Source organism: Lynx canadensis, chromosome B3 (assembly GCF_007474595.2).
Source record: "Lynx canadensis isolate LIC74 chromosome B3, mLynCan4.pri.v2, whole genome shotgun sequence".
Classification (NCBI taxonomy): Eukaryota; Metazoa; Chordata; class Mammalia; order Carnivora; family Felidae; genus Lynx; species Lynx canadensis.
Window position 1 is genome coordinate 134,196,858 of NC_044308.2, and position 16,749 is coordinate 134,213,606.

The following is a 16,749-nucleotide window of genomic DNA, read 5'->3' on the forward strand; positions in this document are numbered from 1 at the left end:
ACCTAGTAATTGAATAACAAAATAAAATGAGAATGCAGATCATAGAGATGTAGACCTGAACAGAGAACCATGTTCCTTTATCATTCTAGGCTCCAAGACTGGTTAACAAAATTCAACTGATTTGGAAAAGATTGGGCATCTGTCCATAACTGTTCCTTTTGCTGCACAATAAACTGAGAGGAGCTATGTGAGCTTGGTCAACAAAATCACAAAATTAAAGTAGATTGAGAGTCATATACCATTTATACAATGCCACCTCTTACAAATCATGTGATTTGAGTTGCATCAATTTGAAAAAGTAGGCTAACATTACCTACGTCAGCTGGGACGCTGTGAATGTTAAACGCTAAGCATCTGTGCTAAGCACAAATGTAGCTCAGTAAGTGGGAGTATATTATTGTCTATTGAGAAAGCAAAATATCACAGAAATTGTAAATGAGAGCTTAGCATGATGTTCCAGGGTCCCCCTCTTTAGGGCTGTTCATAGGGTCCTACTTTAGTAGATCCTAAAACTCTATCACCCCCTGGAGGATTCTGGGAAGACTGTAGAGTAGGAAGTCCCAGGAATCTGTCTGCCGACAACAATTGCACTGGCAGAGTATATCTGATGTAATTACTTTGGAATTCTGGAGTCTATTGAAGGCTTGCAACTTCCGGAGTAAGGCTTGGATGGTAAATTATGGTTAATGTCAGCCTTTGGCAGTATTTACCCATCCTCTACTCAAGCCACCTGGCAGGCAGCTGTGCACATATTCCTGGGGCAGTTTATAGGAGCCAGGGTGGGCAAAAAGATCCCTGTCCTCCAAATATTGGGATCTGTGTTCCAATCTTTTCATGATAAAAACACTTAGACTAGGAATAAAAGATTATCTCAATATAATAAAAGCCATTTATGAGAAATCCACAGTGAGCATTATACTCAATAGTGGAAGACTGAAAGCTCTTCTTCTAAGATCAGGAATGAGACAAGAATGTCTGCTTTCACCACTTCTATTCAACACAGTACTAGAAGTTCTAGCCAGAACAATTAGGCCAGAAAAAAAAAAAAAATACAAAGCATCTAAATGACAAAGGAAGAAGTAAAATGATCTCTGTTCACAGTGATATGATCCTATATGTTGAACCCCCAACAATTCTACAAAAAAAAGTTATAATAAACAAATTCAGCAAAGTAGCACAATATAAAATCAATAAACAAATTCAGCAAAGTAGCACAATATAAAATCAACACATAAAAATCAGCTGTATTTCAATATACTAACAATGAATAATCAGAAAAGGGAATTAGGAAAAAAATTCCATTTATAATATCATAAAAAAAGAATAAAATCCTTAGGAATTAACATAACCAAAGAGACTAAGGGCAACCCACAGAATGGGAAAAAATGTTTCCAAATGTTTCATAAGGGATTAATATCCAGAATATATGGAGAACTTCTACAACTCAGCAATAAAAAACAAGTAATCTGATTAATAAATTGGCAAAGGACTTTAATAGAAATTTCTCCCAAGAAGATACATAAATGGCCAATAAGAACAAGAAAAGATGATCAATCATTAGGAAAATGCAAATTAAAACTATGAGATACTACCTTACACCCATTAGAATGACCACTATCAACAACAACAACAACAACAACAGAAAATAACAAGTGTTGACAAGGATGCAGAGGAATTAGAACTCTCTTATGCTGGCAGTGGGAATGTAAAATGGCATAGCTACTATGGAAAAGAGAACTGCAGTTTCTCAAAAACTTAAAAATAGAATTACCATATGATTCAGCAAGTCCACTTCTGGGCGGACACCCAAAAGAATTGAAAGCAGGGTTTCAAAGAGGTATTTGTATACCTATGCTCATAGCAGTGCTATTCAAAATAGCTAAAACATGGAAGCAACACAAAGGTCCCTTGATGGAATGAATAGATAGGCAAAATGTGGTATATACATACAGTGGAATGTTCTTTAGCCTGACAAATGAAGAAAATTCTGACACCTGCTACAACACGGATGAATCTTGAAGACATTATACTAAGCGAAATAAGCCAGTCACAAAAGGGCAAACACTGGAAGATTCCACTTATATGAGGGGCCCAGAGTAGTCAAAACCATAGACACAGAAAGCAGAATGGGAGTTGCTGGGCTGGGGGCAGGGGGAAATTAGGATTTATTTTTTAAGGGATACAGAGTGTTAGTTTTATAAGATGGAAAGAGTTCTGGAGATGGACGATGCTGATGGCTGATCGTTTTGAATGTACTTAATACCATCAAACTGTACACTTTAAAAGTGAGCAACACGGTCAACTTCATGTTATGTGTCTTTTGCCACAATAAAAATATTTTTAAAAAATCCGTCACCCCTAACAGGGTTGAGACCTTAAGATTAGTTGATTAAAATGGCAGAATTTTTTCAGGTATCTTCTAATCCCTGACTCACGTGTAGTGCTTACGCCAATTAAAGTGAATTCCTCACCTGCTTTCGTCAAGTAAACATTTCCACTTTGGGAAACAAAAGTAATATCTGAAGTATAAAAACTATGGTAAGTGTTCTTTATGATATCATCATGAAAGTCCGCTAAAAATTCGAAAGTGTTGCCGCCGTCGATCGAAAACCATACCTAAGGAAATAAAAAGATAAGAGCTCACTGAAGAGGCTGCCATCTGACCGTCAGCATTCGCCTATCAGCCTTATCTTCCTAGGTAAGCAGAGTCCTACAGCATGGCCTTCCCCATGTTCCCATGCAACCATCGCACGCACGCATGCACGCACATACGTACAGACTCCTTACCCACTTCATCAACGCTCTGGTTCTTTCCTAGGGCCTGGATGACAGTGTATGTGGCCGAGTCACAGGTCTACACAGTGTGCATGGTGAATGTGTAAGAGAATGAAGGTATCCCGTCATCTCCCAAGTGGGGTCCCTTTGATTCTAAAAGGATGAAATGTTGGGTGTACTTGGATAGGAAGGAGCGAGCTCACCTCATACTGACACGAGACTTTCATGTTCCAGGCATCCAGCCGATCTGGATGTGAACATGTTTTGTGTGGAAGAGGCCCCGGACACTTGCAAGAGGGTGTCCTGGGACCTTGGTAAATCCTCACGTATACTCCACCATAGCACGTGAGTGTCTCTATCCCCTCATCTTTCAGTTACGGGTTGCTTGAAGATAAATCAGATCCTGTATTGGATGAATCCTGCCTGGTACCTTTTTTAATAGCCTAAGTCTTATTCACATGAAGATTTCAGGTTTTTAAAGTTCTTCTTAAAAATGAATTTTAATGACAAGTTATACCTGAAAATAGGCTTTTCTTAAATTTAACATGTTGTAAATGCAGCTGAAGTCTCTTTGACCACCGTCCAAATAATTTTCCTTTTATACCTTATCTTAGATAATTGTGGTCTCCTCTATCCCTTCCCAGACTCCTCTCTTTTTTTTCTTAGTTAATATAGCTAAGGGTTGATCAATTTTGTTGGCCTTTCAACTTTCAAAGAACCAACTCTTAGTTTTGTTGATTTTTCCTATTATTTTTGTATTCTCTATTGCCTTTATCTCTGTTCTAATTTTTATTATTTCCTTCCATCTATTGACTTTGGGTTTGATTTGTTCTTTTTTATAGTTCCCTAAGATGTAAAGTCAGGTTGTTGATTTGAGATTTTTCTTCCTTATTAATGTGTGTGTTTGTAGCTATAATCTTTCCTGTTAGTATTGCTATTGGGGCGTCCCATAAATTTGGTGTGTTTTGTTTTCATTTTCATTTTAACATTTTTAAAGATGTTTTTTTTTTGAGAGAGAGAGAGAGTTCTAGTGAGAGAGAGGCAGAGAGAGAGAGAGAGACAGACAGACAGACAGAATCTGAAGGAGGCTCCAGTCTCTGAGCTGTCAGCACAGAGCCCGACGTGGGGCTTGAACTCACGAACCAAAAGGTCATGACCTGAGCTGAAGTCGGATGCTTAACCACCACCCAGGCGCTCCTTCATTTTAATTTTCTTAAGATATTTTCTAATTTTCCTTCCGACGACATCTATGACTCACTGGTTGTTTAAAAACGTGTTGTTTTAATTCCCATATACTTGTGGATTTTCCAGTTTTCTTTCTACTATAGATTTCTGGTTTTGTTCCATTATGATCAGAAAAAAACACTGTATAATTTCAATCACTTTAAATGTGTTGAGACTTTTTTGTGGCCTTGCTTATGTTCTGTCCTAAAGAATTCTCTGTGTCTTTTGAGAAGCATTTATATTCTGCTGTTGTCAGGTGGAGTCATCTGATTATGTCTGTTAGGTCTAATTGGTCTACAGTGTGGTTCAAGTCTTCTGTGTTCTTACTTATCTTCTGTCTGGTTTTTCTATCCATTATTGAAAGCGGGGTATTGAAGGCTCCTACTGTTACATTGCTGTTTCTCCCTTCAATTCTTTTAAAGTTTGCTTCATTATATTTAGGAGCTCTGATGGCTTGGGGCATAAATATTTATAATTGTCAGATCTTCTTGGTGAATTGAACTTTTATTCTTATATAATGTCCTTCTTTGTCTCTTCCAACACTTTTTGACTAACAGTTTATTTTGTATGGTATTAGTATAGCCAAACTTGCTCTCTTTTGGTAACTATTTGATGGAATATTTTTTTTCAATCCTTTTACCTTCAGGTTATGGGTGTGCTTAGATCTAAAGTGATTTTCTTGTAGACAGAACATGGTTGCATCCTGAGAGTTTTTCTTAATGTTTTTTGTTTTTATAGATTCAGCTTATGTTTGTCTTTTGACTGGGGAATTTAATCCATTTACACCTAAAGTAATTACTGATACGGAAGGACTTACTATTGCCATTTGGTTTGTGTTTTTGTGCGTCTTGTAGCTTCTGTTCCTCTTTTCCTCTCTTACTGCTTTCTTTAGCATTTCACTGATTATCTGTAGTGACATTCTTTGATTCCCTTATTTTCTTGTGCATATATCCTATACATTTTTTTCTTTGTGGTAACCATTGCAATAAAACATCTTAAAGTTATAGCATTCTTTTAAATCTGATAAAAACTTAACTTCATTGTGGGCAAAAGCTCCACTTACATAGCACTGCCTTCCCACTTTATGTCAATGATGTCACAAATTACATCTTTTTATATATTTATTAACATAGGATTATAATTTTAAAAAATGATTTTCTCATTTAAATTCTATACGAGAATTAAAAGTGAATTTATGCACCAAAATTACAGTGCAAGTACTAAATTTGTCCATGTATTTACATTATTGGAAAACTTTTAAATTTTCATGTGACTTCTTGATGTTATCTAGCATCCTCTATTTTCACCTTGAAGGAGGCTCTTCAGTAATTTCTTTTCCTTCCTTCCTTCCTTCCTTCCTTCCTTCCTTCCTTCCTTCCTTCCTTCCTTCCTGACAGGTCTAGTTGTAATGAACTCCCTCATCTTTAGTTTTCCTGGAAAATCTTAATTTCTCCTTCAATTTTGAATGACAGTTTGCCAAATGTAGTATTCTTGATTGACATTTTTTTTCTCTCAGCACTTTGAATGTATTATCCCACTCACTTCTGGCTTGCAAGGATTCTGCTGAGAAATCCACTGATAATCTTACGGAAGTTCCAATGTATATAATGAGCCACTTTTTTCTCATTGCTTTCAAGATTCTTTGTTGACTTTTGACATTTCGATTATGTCTCAGTGTTGGTCTTTTTGGATTCATCCCGATTGGAATTCTTTAAGCTTCTTTAATTTGTACATCCATTTCTTTCCTCAGCTTTGGAAAATTCCAGTCATTACTTCTTTAAATAAGTTCTTCCTCTCTTTCTTCTCCTTCTGTAATTCCCATAGTGCATAGATAGGTCTGTTTGATAGTCCTTGTAAGTCTCTGAGACTCTCTTCACTTTTCTTCATTCTTTTTTGCTTTTTGCTTCTCTGACTTGATGATTTCAAATAGTAAGTCTAACGTCCACTCCTCTAGTGAGTATTTCAGCTCAGTTATTGTATGTTGCAGCTCTAGAACTTCTGTTTGACCTTTTTTATAGTTCCTATCTATTTTTTATATTCTCCATTAGTTCATTATTTTCTTTATTTCTTTTAGTTGTCTAGCCGTGCTCACTTCTAGTTCGTTGAACATCTTTATGACAGTTGTTTAAAATTCTTTGTCAGGCAGCTCATAAGTCTGCATTTCTTTTACGGTCATTTCCTGGGGTTTTATTCTGTTCCTTTGATTGGGCCATGTTTCCCTGTTTCTTTGCATGCCTTGTGATGCTATTGTTTTGAGACTTGGGCATTTGATTACACAACCACTTCTCTCACTGTTTATGGACTGGCTTCATGCAGACCTTTACCAATTAGACCAGCTAGAGGCTCTAGGACTTCTGCAATCTCTTCCAAGGATGTGTTTTCTCTGGCTTGTGCTGTGTTTTTAGTTGTTTCAAGTTGCCTAAGCAGTTTATCCCTCTCCTTCCAGACACCCATAAGCTCTTGCTGCTCCTGGCATGTGCCTGTAGAACTGCAGCTTTAAAGTGCTGCAGAGGTCATATCTGTTTTCAACAGTTTCCAAACAAGGCTGCCAGTTCCATCAGTGCTCTGAGTTAGGTGACACAGATTCCCCAGTCTGGCCAGAATGTTGGACACACAGTTAATTATTTTGTTTCCATCCTGAGGGAGGATTCCCGGAGGGGGAGGCTTCCTCCAAGTGGTGCTGCATTAAGTCAAATAGAAGGAGAGTCATGGATGGATATGGAAAATGCTGTTAAGTCTTCCTATCCCTTTTGTTGGAATCTCTCGGGCTTTCGGTTGGTCTGGATGCTGTAGCTTCTCAAATGGATTCTGGAGTTCTTTCAAAGGTATTGTGGTCTGTATATTGTTATATTGGTGTCTCTGGGGGGAAAGGGATGTCTGATGCTTCCTGCTCCGCCATCTTGGCAATGCTACTCCACCTCCTTTACAGCAGTTTCCAAAAAATTCTGCCAGTTCCATCAGTGCTCTGGGTTAGGCAAGACTGAAACCAGTCCCTTGAGCCTCCCTCAGACAAGCCAGAATGTTGGATGCAAGGCCCACTCTTTTGTTTTTATCCCAAGGGAAGCTCCCTTGTGTGGGAGGTTTCCTCCTGGTTGTGCCATGCTAAGGTGGTTGGGGGTGGGGCACAGATGGGCAAATTTTCCTACCCCTTTTGTTAGAATCCCTTTTTGGGTTTTATGTTGGTCTGGGTGCTGTAGCTAATCAACTGGTCTCTAGAGTTCTTGCAAAGGTACTCTGATCTGTATTTTGTAGCTAACTCACTGTGTCTATGGGAGAACAAGGGCCCAAAGATTCTAAATCTGCCATCTTGCAGAACCAGAATTCTTTTTAATGGAAGTGATGCTGTCTTTTTTAATGGTCACTGTTTTTTATGTCTTGTTTTAAGATGCTTTCCCTATCCTGATGTCAGAAAGGCATTTACTTATATTTTCCTGTAAAAGTTTTTATATTTAAATTATTAATCCATCAGGAGTTGGACTTGATGTCTGTGGCAACATTTTCCATATGTAACCAATGCTTCCCACCCTATTTTAAGCAATCTTTTATTTTCCCCTCAGCTGTGATGCTATTTTTGGCCTCGATCAACATTCTAGATATGAATGGGTCTATTTGCTTTCTATTTCATTCCATTGGTCAGTTGGTCTGTTCCTGGGTCAAAACACATTCTAATTATGAAAACTTCTTAAAAACTGTTAATATCTGGTAGTACAAATCCCTCATCTTTATTCTTTTTTGGATGCATCTTGGGTGCCTGGGTGGCTCAGTTGGTTAAGTGTTTGACTCTTGATTTGGGCTCATGATTTCATGGTTCATGGGATCAAGTCCCACTTCAGGCTCTGTCCTGACAGTGCAGAGCCTGCTTGGGATTTTCTCTCTCTCTCCCACCCCGCATGCCCCTCCCCACCCCCCCCCCCCCCCGCCACCCTTCCCTTGCTTGGGCTCTCTCTTGCTCTCAAAATAAATAAATAAACTCAAAAAACAACAAAAAAAGAAGTGTCTTGGTTATTCTTGGTCTTTCGTTTTTCCATATATACTTTTTTGGGGGGCTTTATTTAAAAAACATTTTTTATACTGAGGTAGAGTTGACATACACTATACATGCTTTAGAATTAACTTAAACTCCACAACAAGCCTTGAGATTTTAACTAAAGTTGTATTAGATCTACAGATTAATTTAAGGAAGAAATGATATTATAAGTTTTCCTATTTACAAGTATGTTTTTATCTGTTTCTTCTTAAAGTTTTAAACGTCCTTCAATAAAGCTTATAATTTTCTACATATAAGTCTCAGAAATCTTTTCTTAGATTTATTCCTACATACTTTAAAATTTGTGTGTGTGTAGTTTTGCTTTGTTTTGTTTTTGCTGTTGTAAATAAGGTCTTAAAAATTATGCTTTCAGGGGTGCCTGGGTGGCTCAGTGCAGTTAAGCATCCAACTCTGGATTTCGGCTCAGGTCATGATCTCATGGTTTGTGAGTTTGAGCCCTGCGTCTACCTCTGTGCTAACAGTGTGGAGCCTGCTTGGGATTCCCTCTCTCTCTCTCTCTCTCTCTCTCTCTCTGTCTCTGTCCTTCCCTGCTCATGCTCACTCTCTCTCTCTTTCAAAATAAATAAACTTTAAAAAATTATGCTTTCAAATTTGCTGATCATGAGCAGAAATGAAACTGACTTTCCCTTCCACTGTTTAACTCTTTTCCTCTTTTTAATAATGTGTATGTACCTTTTAAGTTTTCTACATAGGCAATCAGATCTTCTGCAAGTAAATAGTTTGTTTACATTTTATTACTCATGCCTTTGATTTCTTAATTTTTTTTTTGTCTCACTGCATTTCCTTCTGTACACTCTTTTACTTCCTAATCACCTCCTGATAAAACTCCAACTGTGTTTAAATACAACTCTCTGTCTTCTCCGATGTGTGTGGACCCCCACAACTGACCACAGAGAAGAATGTACAATAATGCTGAACTGGTCGCACTTGGAATCCATGAGCACAAAGCCCAAGCAACTGTACTGCCTTCTCTCATCCATCAATCCACTCTCCCGCTCTCGTAGGCAACTATCTCTCTCTGTTGTCTCTTTCCTCAAACCCCCAATGCTCCTCCACCCTCATGCTCAAACAATAACTTTGGTTTTTGTGGAGAAAATAAAAGATAAATTTCCACCCCCTTCCATTACCACATCTACCCACTTACCGGCTCTGGAATCCAAAAGCCCTCCCTTCTTCCTGGTACTGTATTTAGACATGTCGCTCCAGCAACTTTTCCCTCTCTCACCCGCATCACCAGTCTTTCCCTCTCTACTGAATAATTCCCATCCGCATAGCCTAATTCCTTCTGTCTCTTCCTCTTCTCTCTCTTTTTAAATTTTTTTTAATGTTTATTTTTGAGAGAGAGACAGAGCACAAGTAGGGGAGGGGCGGAGGGAGGGAGACAAAGAATCTGAAGCAGGCTCCAGCCTCAGAGCTGTCAGCATAGAGCCTGACGGGTTGGGGGCGGGGGGTGGGGGTCGAACCTACAAACCGTGACATCATGACCTGAGTGGAAGTTGGACGCTTAACCAACTGAGCCACCCAGGTGCCCCTCTCCCTCTTCTCTTGACCTCCCTTCCTCCTGCTACCATTGCTGCATTTTACTGCTCTACTTTTCAGTAAAACTTTGCAAAGGATTTGTTTGTATTCACTCTCCTAATTCCTCTGCTCTCATTTTCTCTTCATTGGGCCTTCTATCTCCCTGATCATCAGAACGATGCTGTTTTTTACTTGACGTATAACCACTCAGCATAGAACAAGAGAATGATTTACACCTACCCTAGAGCGTGAAATGTCATGTGTACTCACCTGATCACCATAAGCATACAGAAAATGGCTTCGCGGATGGAATACCATTCCCACAGGAGATGAAAATGATGAAGGAAATACGAAAAGTGGAAATTTTGGTTTTAATCCTGGTTTGTTATTTTTTAGGGTGCTCACAGAGACAGTGGTGGTTTTCTAGAAATAGATTAAGCATGAACAAATCATAAGAATTTTACCATTTATATTACTAGACGATGTTACAATTTTTTGTGTTTCCTGTTACTTGGATTTTGATTAAGACAGGGACACATCCATTAGCACAGAAGAGAACTGAAAGGAGTGGCAACCATCGATGTGTCTTTGCTCTGCCTCTCCCTGCCTCATATGCCCATTTTATAGATGTTGAGCATGAGGTTTAGAAGATTAAATAATTTGTCCAAGCTTCTATAATAAATGGCATGGGGAAGTTTATTATAGAGCTATTGCTCAAATAGACCGATTCCAACGCCCATGCTTACAACTGTCATGGCACCCTACCTTTTAAAAGCGTGGATGCCTGGGTCACCTTACAACTCTACTTGGATCGTGGCGTTGAAGGGGGTCAGAAAGTGTACCCCAAGATATGCCACTGTGGTATAGAGATCATCGTTAAGCTGTAGACATTTAAGATTCAACAGATGCAGAAAAAAAAGCCTTCCCTTCTCTGATTAAAAGCAGCAACTTCTGGGAAATAAAACTATCATTAATTCCTCTTCAGAGCAGATCTACTTCCAGAAGGGAGAACCAAATAAAGCCCACCCCAAATCCCTCCTCCAGAGGAGTTTTATGGCCCTGAGGAGATGGGAAAACCACTCAAACCTGTGTGAGCAAACATTATCACAAACTTTCTTATCTCCTGTTTGTTCTCCTGTTATCTTTTCACTTGTTTTCCCTTAAGCGCCTTTCTCACCTGCCCCCTTAAACTATTAAGATGGTATATAATCCCCAAATTTGAACCACCTTTTTGCGTTTCTCATCACTGATTTTCAACCACATGTATGTACACTGCATGCATAAATCGATTGTTTTCTCTTCTCCTGTTATCTGTCTTTTATCAGTTTAATTTGCAGGGCCTCAAGAACTGAACTTAAGAGGGTAGAAGAAAATTATTTTTTCTCCACTAAAATTATAAGGGTAGGGCTAGTCCCATTTTTTGCTCATTTTAATTTTTTTTTTTTTACTGTTTATTTATTTTTGAGAGAGAGAGTGGGGGGAGAGGCAGAGAGAGAGGGAGACCCAGAATCCAAAGCAGGCTCCAGGCTCTGAGCTACCAGTGCAGAGCCCGACATGGGGCTCGTACTCATGAACCCCAAGATCATGACCTGCGCTGAGGTCAGACGCTTAACTGACTGAGCCACCCAGGCGCCCCAGTTTTTGTTCATTTAAACAAATCAATTTATGGAACCTTAACCTTATATAGACCAAGCTCAGCTTATATTCTCCTGGAGAAGAAGTAAAGAATCACTATGCAGACACAATCGTATTTTCTGTTTTCATCAAACTGAACGGTAAAGCAGAGGCAAGAAACCCCTAACATGCCTTAAACTATATTATCAACCATAAATAATTTTGTGGTGGTTAATTATAGCCACTCCTCCTGCCAAAGATAACAAGAACTTGGAGATAAACTTGCAAGGGTAAATTTTCACTGTTGTGTCATCAAGAGTAACCTCCCGGGGCTGTAACGCTTACCTGGTTGGAGAAGAGATAGACTCCAGCACTGTGCTCTTGGTCAACAAGAAACGTTACCAGAGTTGAAGCGATAGTTTTCTTTCCTTTTAAAATGTGAGGTAAGCAAGGTAACCATTGACGGAGTGGTTCTTTGCTGTAAAAACAAGAGCTTGACTACAAAAAGAGAAAGGAAAAGTTAATGCCATTTTTACAATATAAGTTCTAATTAGTTCTCTTAAGCAGATACACTAGTGAGCCACTGTGTTCTCCTGATCAACCACGAATAATAGTGATAAATCTTTCCTGTCTGTGCTTCTCTTCCGGCGGGGAGGGGAGTCCAGAAAACACTGCGAAGCCTCTCTTTCTGGCATGAATTGTTTTTCGAGAACTACTGTGTAGTTCCAGATTTAACGTAACTAGGTAAGTACCGTTAAACCCAAGTAGAAACACAACTGGGCACGAAGAGGGATGAAGTCCTTCAGTCTGTAGAACTGCCGTTTTTCTTAGATTAATAACAATCCATGAAATAATCCAAGAAATAAAATTCCTTACCTTTTTTTTTTTTTTACATTTTATTTATTTTTGATAGACAGACAAAGCACAGGTGGGGGCGGGGCAGAGAGAGAGGGAGACACAGAATCCGAAGCAGGCTCCAGGCTCCGAGCTGTTAGCACAGAGCCTGATGCGGGGCTCAAACCCACGAACCATGAGATCATGACCTGAGCCAAAGTTGGACGCCCAACTGACTGAGCCACCCAGGCACCCCTAAAATTTCTTACCTTTTAAAATATTTAAGAACATACCTCACTCAGGGTCCTGTTTCTCTCAAAGGTGATAGTAACATAATCAACTATAAAATACAAAGGTACAGAAATTAAAAGCAGCGTCTACAGTTTTAAATGTATCATTAAGTACATTCAAATACAATATTTTTTTTCACTTATAACAGGGCCTGCCTATTTCAGATTTAATTTCCCTCCCCTCTCAGTTTTAGGCCATTAACTTATATAAAATAAACCTACTTTTCTATTTTATTCTATTTTTATCTTATGTCATTTTATTTCATCTTTATACGCCATCTATGTTGACAAAAGCCTGTTAATATCTCTTCTCAATTTACCTTCAAAGTGTTCTCTGTTGGCAAAACATTTTTCATTATACCACAATTTTCCTTTGACATAGTCAACCTACATAAAAGAAGAAATAAAAATATCATTTAGGCAATAGGGAGACTTAAGATATAAAAAGAGAAAAACCTAATGAAAACTTCTAAAGTTTGATAGCTCAGGAGTGTGAGGCAAATACATGGAGAAAAATTCTATGTCAACAAAGGAAATGGTTGGGCAAGAAACAACAATTAGTACACGTACTAATATGGCATTTTCCCCCCTGACATGTTGCTAAGTGAAAACAACAGATATGTTTAGAATATAGTGGGAGCAAGTGAGGAGAGTTTGTATTCATAATTATTTAAATTTACATTTAAAAGTCACAGAGGGGGCACCTGGCTGGCTCAGCTGGTAGAGTGTGGGACTTTTGCTCTCTCGGTTGTTAAGTTCGAGCCCCACACTGGGGGTAGAGATTACTTAAAAATTAAATCTTTAAATAAAATAAATAAATAAGTAAATAAATAAATGTATGTCACTGAAAATCTAAAAGATGTAGGGGACAGGAAGAAGCAGGGAGAGTATATACAAAGGAGCAAGTGGGACTTTTTAATGTAGATTTTTATGTAACTGTTTTGGTTTTTAATTATGGGAATGTATTACTGTTTGAAAATAGTCATTTTTAGATGTTGGAAATTCTAATTTCCCTTGCAACATGTTCTCTCTGTTTCAAGATCTTCGTCAAGCACTCCATTTTGATTTACACAGACAGAAAACATAGATATTAGGTAAAACGAGAGAAACAGCTAAGCACTGCTCATCACTGTTTCCTGTTCTCTTTATCTCCCCAACATCTGTGCTCACTGGTTTATTTTGTTAAAGTTCTCTCCTGAGTATTTTCCTTAGCTGGAATAACTGGGTGATACACTTTCCAAATTCTTTCTTAATTGGGAAGATGAATAATCTCTTGACTGGAAAAAGGATTTTTGGATTTTGGCCCCTCTGTCTTGATAGCCTGTAGATGTGTATTTTACTCTTTTCCAGCTTCTACTGCTGTATAAGTGAAAGCTAATGCCAGTGAGGTATATTTTGCTTTTGTTTCTTCTGTTTGGAAAGTTGTAGTATTTTCCCCTTAATCGTCAAATTCGGAAATATTATTAGGATATGCCCAAGCATACATCTTTTTCAATTCTTCCAGGATATAGTGGTTTTTTTCAATAGATAGCCTTGGATCTTTCTTAATTTTGGTGTAATTTTCTTCTGCTATTTGTGTTATTATTGCCTGTCTTCTATCTGTTCCTTTTTTATTCCTCCCCAAACTTCTCTCACCTCTTAGACTTGGATTATCCTCAAAGGCCTATCTTTGCCCCGTGATTTTTACCCATCTTCTCTGGTTTGAGAAGTTTCTTCCTCTTCATCTTCAGCACTGCTTATCTGCATCTAAACAGTGGCTATTCTATCCTTCAATTTATTCCATTACAAAAAACAATGTTTACTGATTTATTTTGAGAGAGAACACAAGCAGAGAAGGAGCAGAGACAGAGGGAGAGAGAATGCCAAGCAGGCTCCATGCTGTCAGTGCAGAGCCCAAGGTGGGGCTTGAACTCACCAACCGTGAGTTAATGACTTGAGCCAAAAATCAAGAGTCGGATGCTTAACCAATGGAGCCACTCAGGTGCCCCAATTCATCCTATTTTTTAATTGCAGTGTGGTATTTAATCCCAGAAAGTACTTTCATGTGGCACTTGAAACTCTTAAGCTAATAGATGTTGGTGGTCTTTTCTTCTCACTAATATCTCAGTGCCAAGAACAGTAGCCATAGAATAGACGCTCATTGGATAATTGTTAAAGGAGTCGATTCATTTTGTTGTTCTTCTTCATTTATCACCTTCTCCATCAGCAACTCTGCTGTATGGTCTGATTCTAATGATCTTTTGTGCTCTCCGCCTGCGGAGCTGGCTTAGACGTATTTTGAAGGGAGCACTCAAGTCTGGTTTGGGAAGCATCTCAGACTGTGAAGTAACAGAAGGCCAAGTGGTCTCTCCACCTCTGGGCTGCCATTCCCCCTCACCTCAGAACCAGAAAGAAGCTTCTGTGCTTCCATGTCCTTCACCCTGCTCACCTCAGGCACAGGGAGAAAACAGCCTTCCCACTGGGCTTTTTTTCTCCAGGAGGCCAGCCACTCTCACAAGGTTGACTGAAACCTTCTCTGGGGGCTCCTGGATTTCTGCAAGCCAAGCACTCTCCAGGAGCCTCCACCTTCTAGCTGTCTGCCTGCAGGTCGCCAAATGCCTTGTTCTCACCTGACCCATGAGAGGAAAGACATGCCAGGCCTCCTCAGTGGGGTTCCCCAAAGCTTGAGGGGTTCCTCAAAGCTCAGGCTTTGAGTCCAGCTGTCTAGCATCCCCAACACTGCTGAGTTGACAGCCAGGTGGACTGGAGATGAAAGTTAGTGGGAGCCGAGGGGTAAGGAAAAGAGCTCAGGGTATAGTCCCCTCTGTCTCTTTATTCTATTGCTTCTTGTATGATTCAATTTTAGCTGACATGTTTGGATTGATTTCTAGCATCTCACTTTATGGTTGGTTTTCCATTCTTCTATCTTTGCACCTATTTTCCTCCTTTCTTGCTTTTTGTAGGAACTGATGGATTAGCCCTTAATCTTCTTCCCTTCTTCTGGTGGGTTGGAAGCTTTAGGTCATATTTCCTTTTCTTTTCGGGTAATTATCCCTTAAACTGTATGGTTTGTGTTGAACTGAGTACGCTTTTCTATCAAATTCCAAAATGATTCCCCATATGGATTCTCCCACCAAACGAGGGTCTCACAATAGGCTGGTCATCGGCTGAAAATCATCTCCCTTCCTCCTTGTAGTATCTGGAGTTTTGGTCCCGCCCAAGTATTAAACACAAAATTTGGAACTGTAAATTTTTTTTTACGCCAATTCCATTCTTGGAACAAATATTTACTAAGTGCCTACTTTGTGGCAGGCACCGTGTTGGACGCGGATCCCAGAGTGGAGCTCACAGACGAAGTTCCTTCCTCTGTTAGAGTTTAGAGCATATGTTTTAGGTCTGTCACTATTTCTGGTATTCCACTCCTTCGTGGGGGTTTCTGGGTAGTAAGCTCCGCTAATGTCTTATCTGTGCAACTTTCTTTCCTTCCGGCTCGTTCTTGAATGACAGAGTTGTGCCGGGTACGGAATTCTATTTTGGCAGGTACTTCCCCTGTTCTCTCTAATGTACATCAGTGTTGCCCATCGGGCCTCCCTGGGTCTCTGCTTTACGTTTCCTCCAGATAGTGTGGCAGGAATCTGTTGCATTTGCGTCCTGAGACATAAGTGCTCCTTCCTTCTAGGTGGTGAGAGCGAGTGAGTATGTGTGTGTGTCTGCGTGTGTGCGTGCACAGCTGGGTGTGTGCCCACAGGCCTGCATGAGGATGGAAGGGGGCCGGGCCATGGCAATAGGCTAGGAATCCTCATAATTTTGTGGTGGGCTCCGAACTCAAGCATGCTTATGTTGATGGGAATGACCTACTTGAATCACAAAACTTGACTTTGTAATAACAGAGGAAAGAAAAGACGGATGGAATCCCTTCCCCACCCCACCCTTCACAGGCCAGCAGCGGAGCTGTGGCTGGCTTAAATGGCACTTTTGTGAAAATTGGAGGTGCCTTTTTCTCCAGGCAGGCAGAGACCCACAAGGGGGGTGGGGGTAGATGGACCGGGGAGAAAAGTGTTAGCCAAATTTCAGCCCCAACTCTCTTTTCAAGGGGGTGCCCTTGTGCAGAATACACCCGAACAACCACAACAGTTCTGGAGAGAACATGCGAAGAAGTGGGGGAGGGGAGGCCAATGAAACAAGCAAATACACTTCTTCCTTTGAAAGGGAAGGAGATCATTGCTTAATGTCTGCTGGAAGTAAGTTTCTTTAAGTTCAAACTGGAAATAATATCATAGTAACAGGAATGATCTGTGTTGTGAATTCTTAATCTTGTGCCTCATCCCTCGGGCCATCAAGGAAACACTCCTCTTCTAACCAACCCCTGGAAAATTTAAGCTTCTTACCCTTTCGAAACCACAAAAGTCTGCCCTTGAAAACTACAAGAAAAAAAAAAAAAACACAACAACACTTTAATTTTTGCTT

General features: G+C 39.6%; 1 protein-coding gene across 1 annotated transcript in view; it reads right to left on the bottom strand.

Annotated features, from left to right (window-relative positions):
* Positions 1–16,749, bottom strand: part of CATSPERB (cation channel sperm associated auxiliary subunit beta) — a 104,816-nt gene that overhangs the window by 55,208 nt on the left and 32,859 nt on the right. Inside the window, exons 9-14 of the mRNA XM_032593495.1 lie at positions 16,671–16,703; positions 12,624–12,690; positions 12,307–12,353; positions 11,519–11,677; positions 9,836–9,988; positions 2,472–2,616 (exon numbers count right to left, since the gene is read on the bottom strand). Coding sequence (XP_032449386.1) covers positions 2,472–2,616; positions 9,836–9,988; positions 11,519–11,677; positions 12,307–12,353; positions 12,624–12,690; positions 16,671–16,703 — 604 coding nt within the window. The remainder of the gene's footprint in view (positions 1–2,471; positions 2,617–9,835; positions 9,989–11,518; positions 11,678–12,306; positions 12,354–12,623; positions 12,691–16,670; positions 16,704–16,749) is intronic.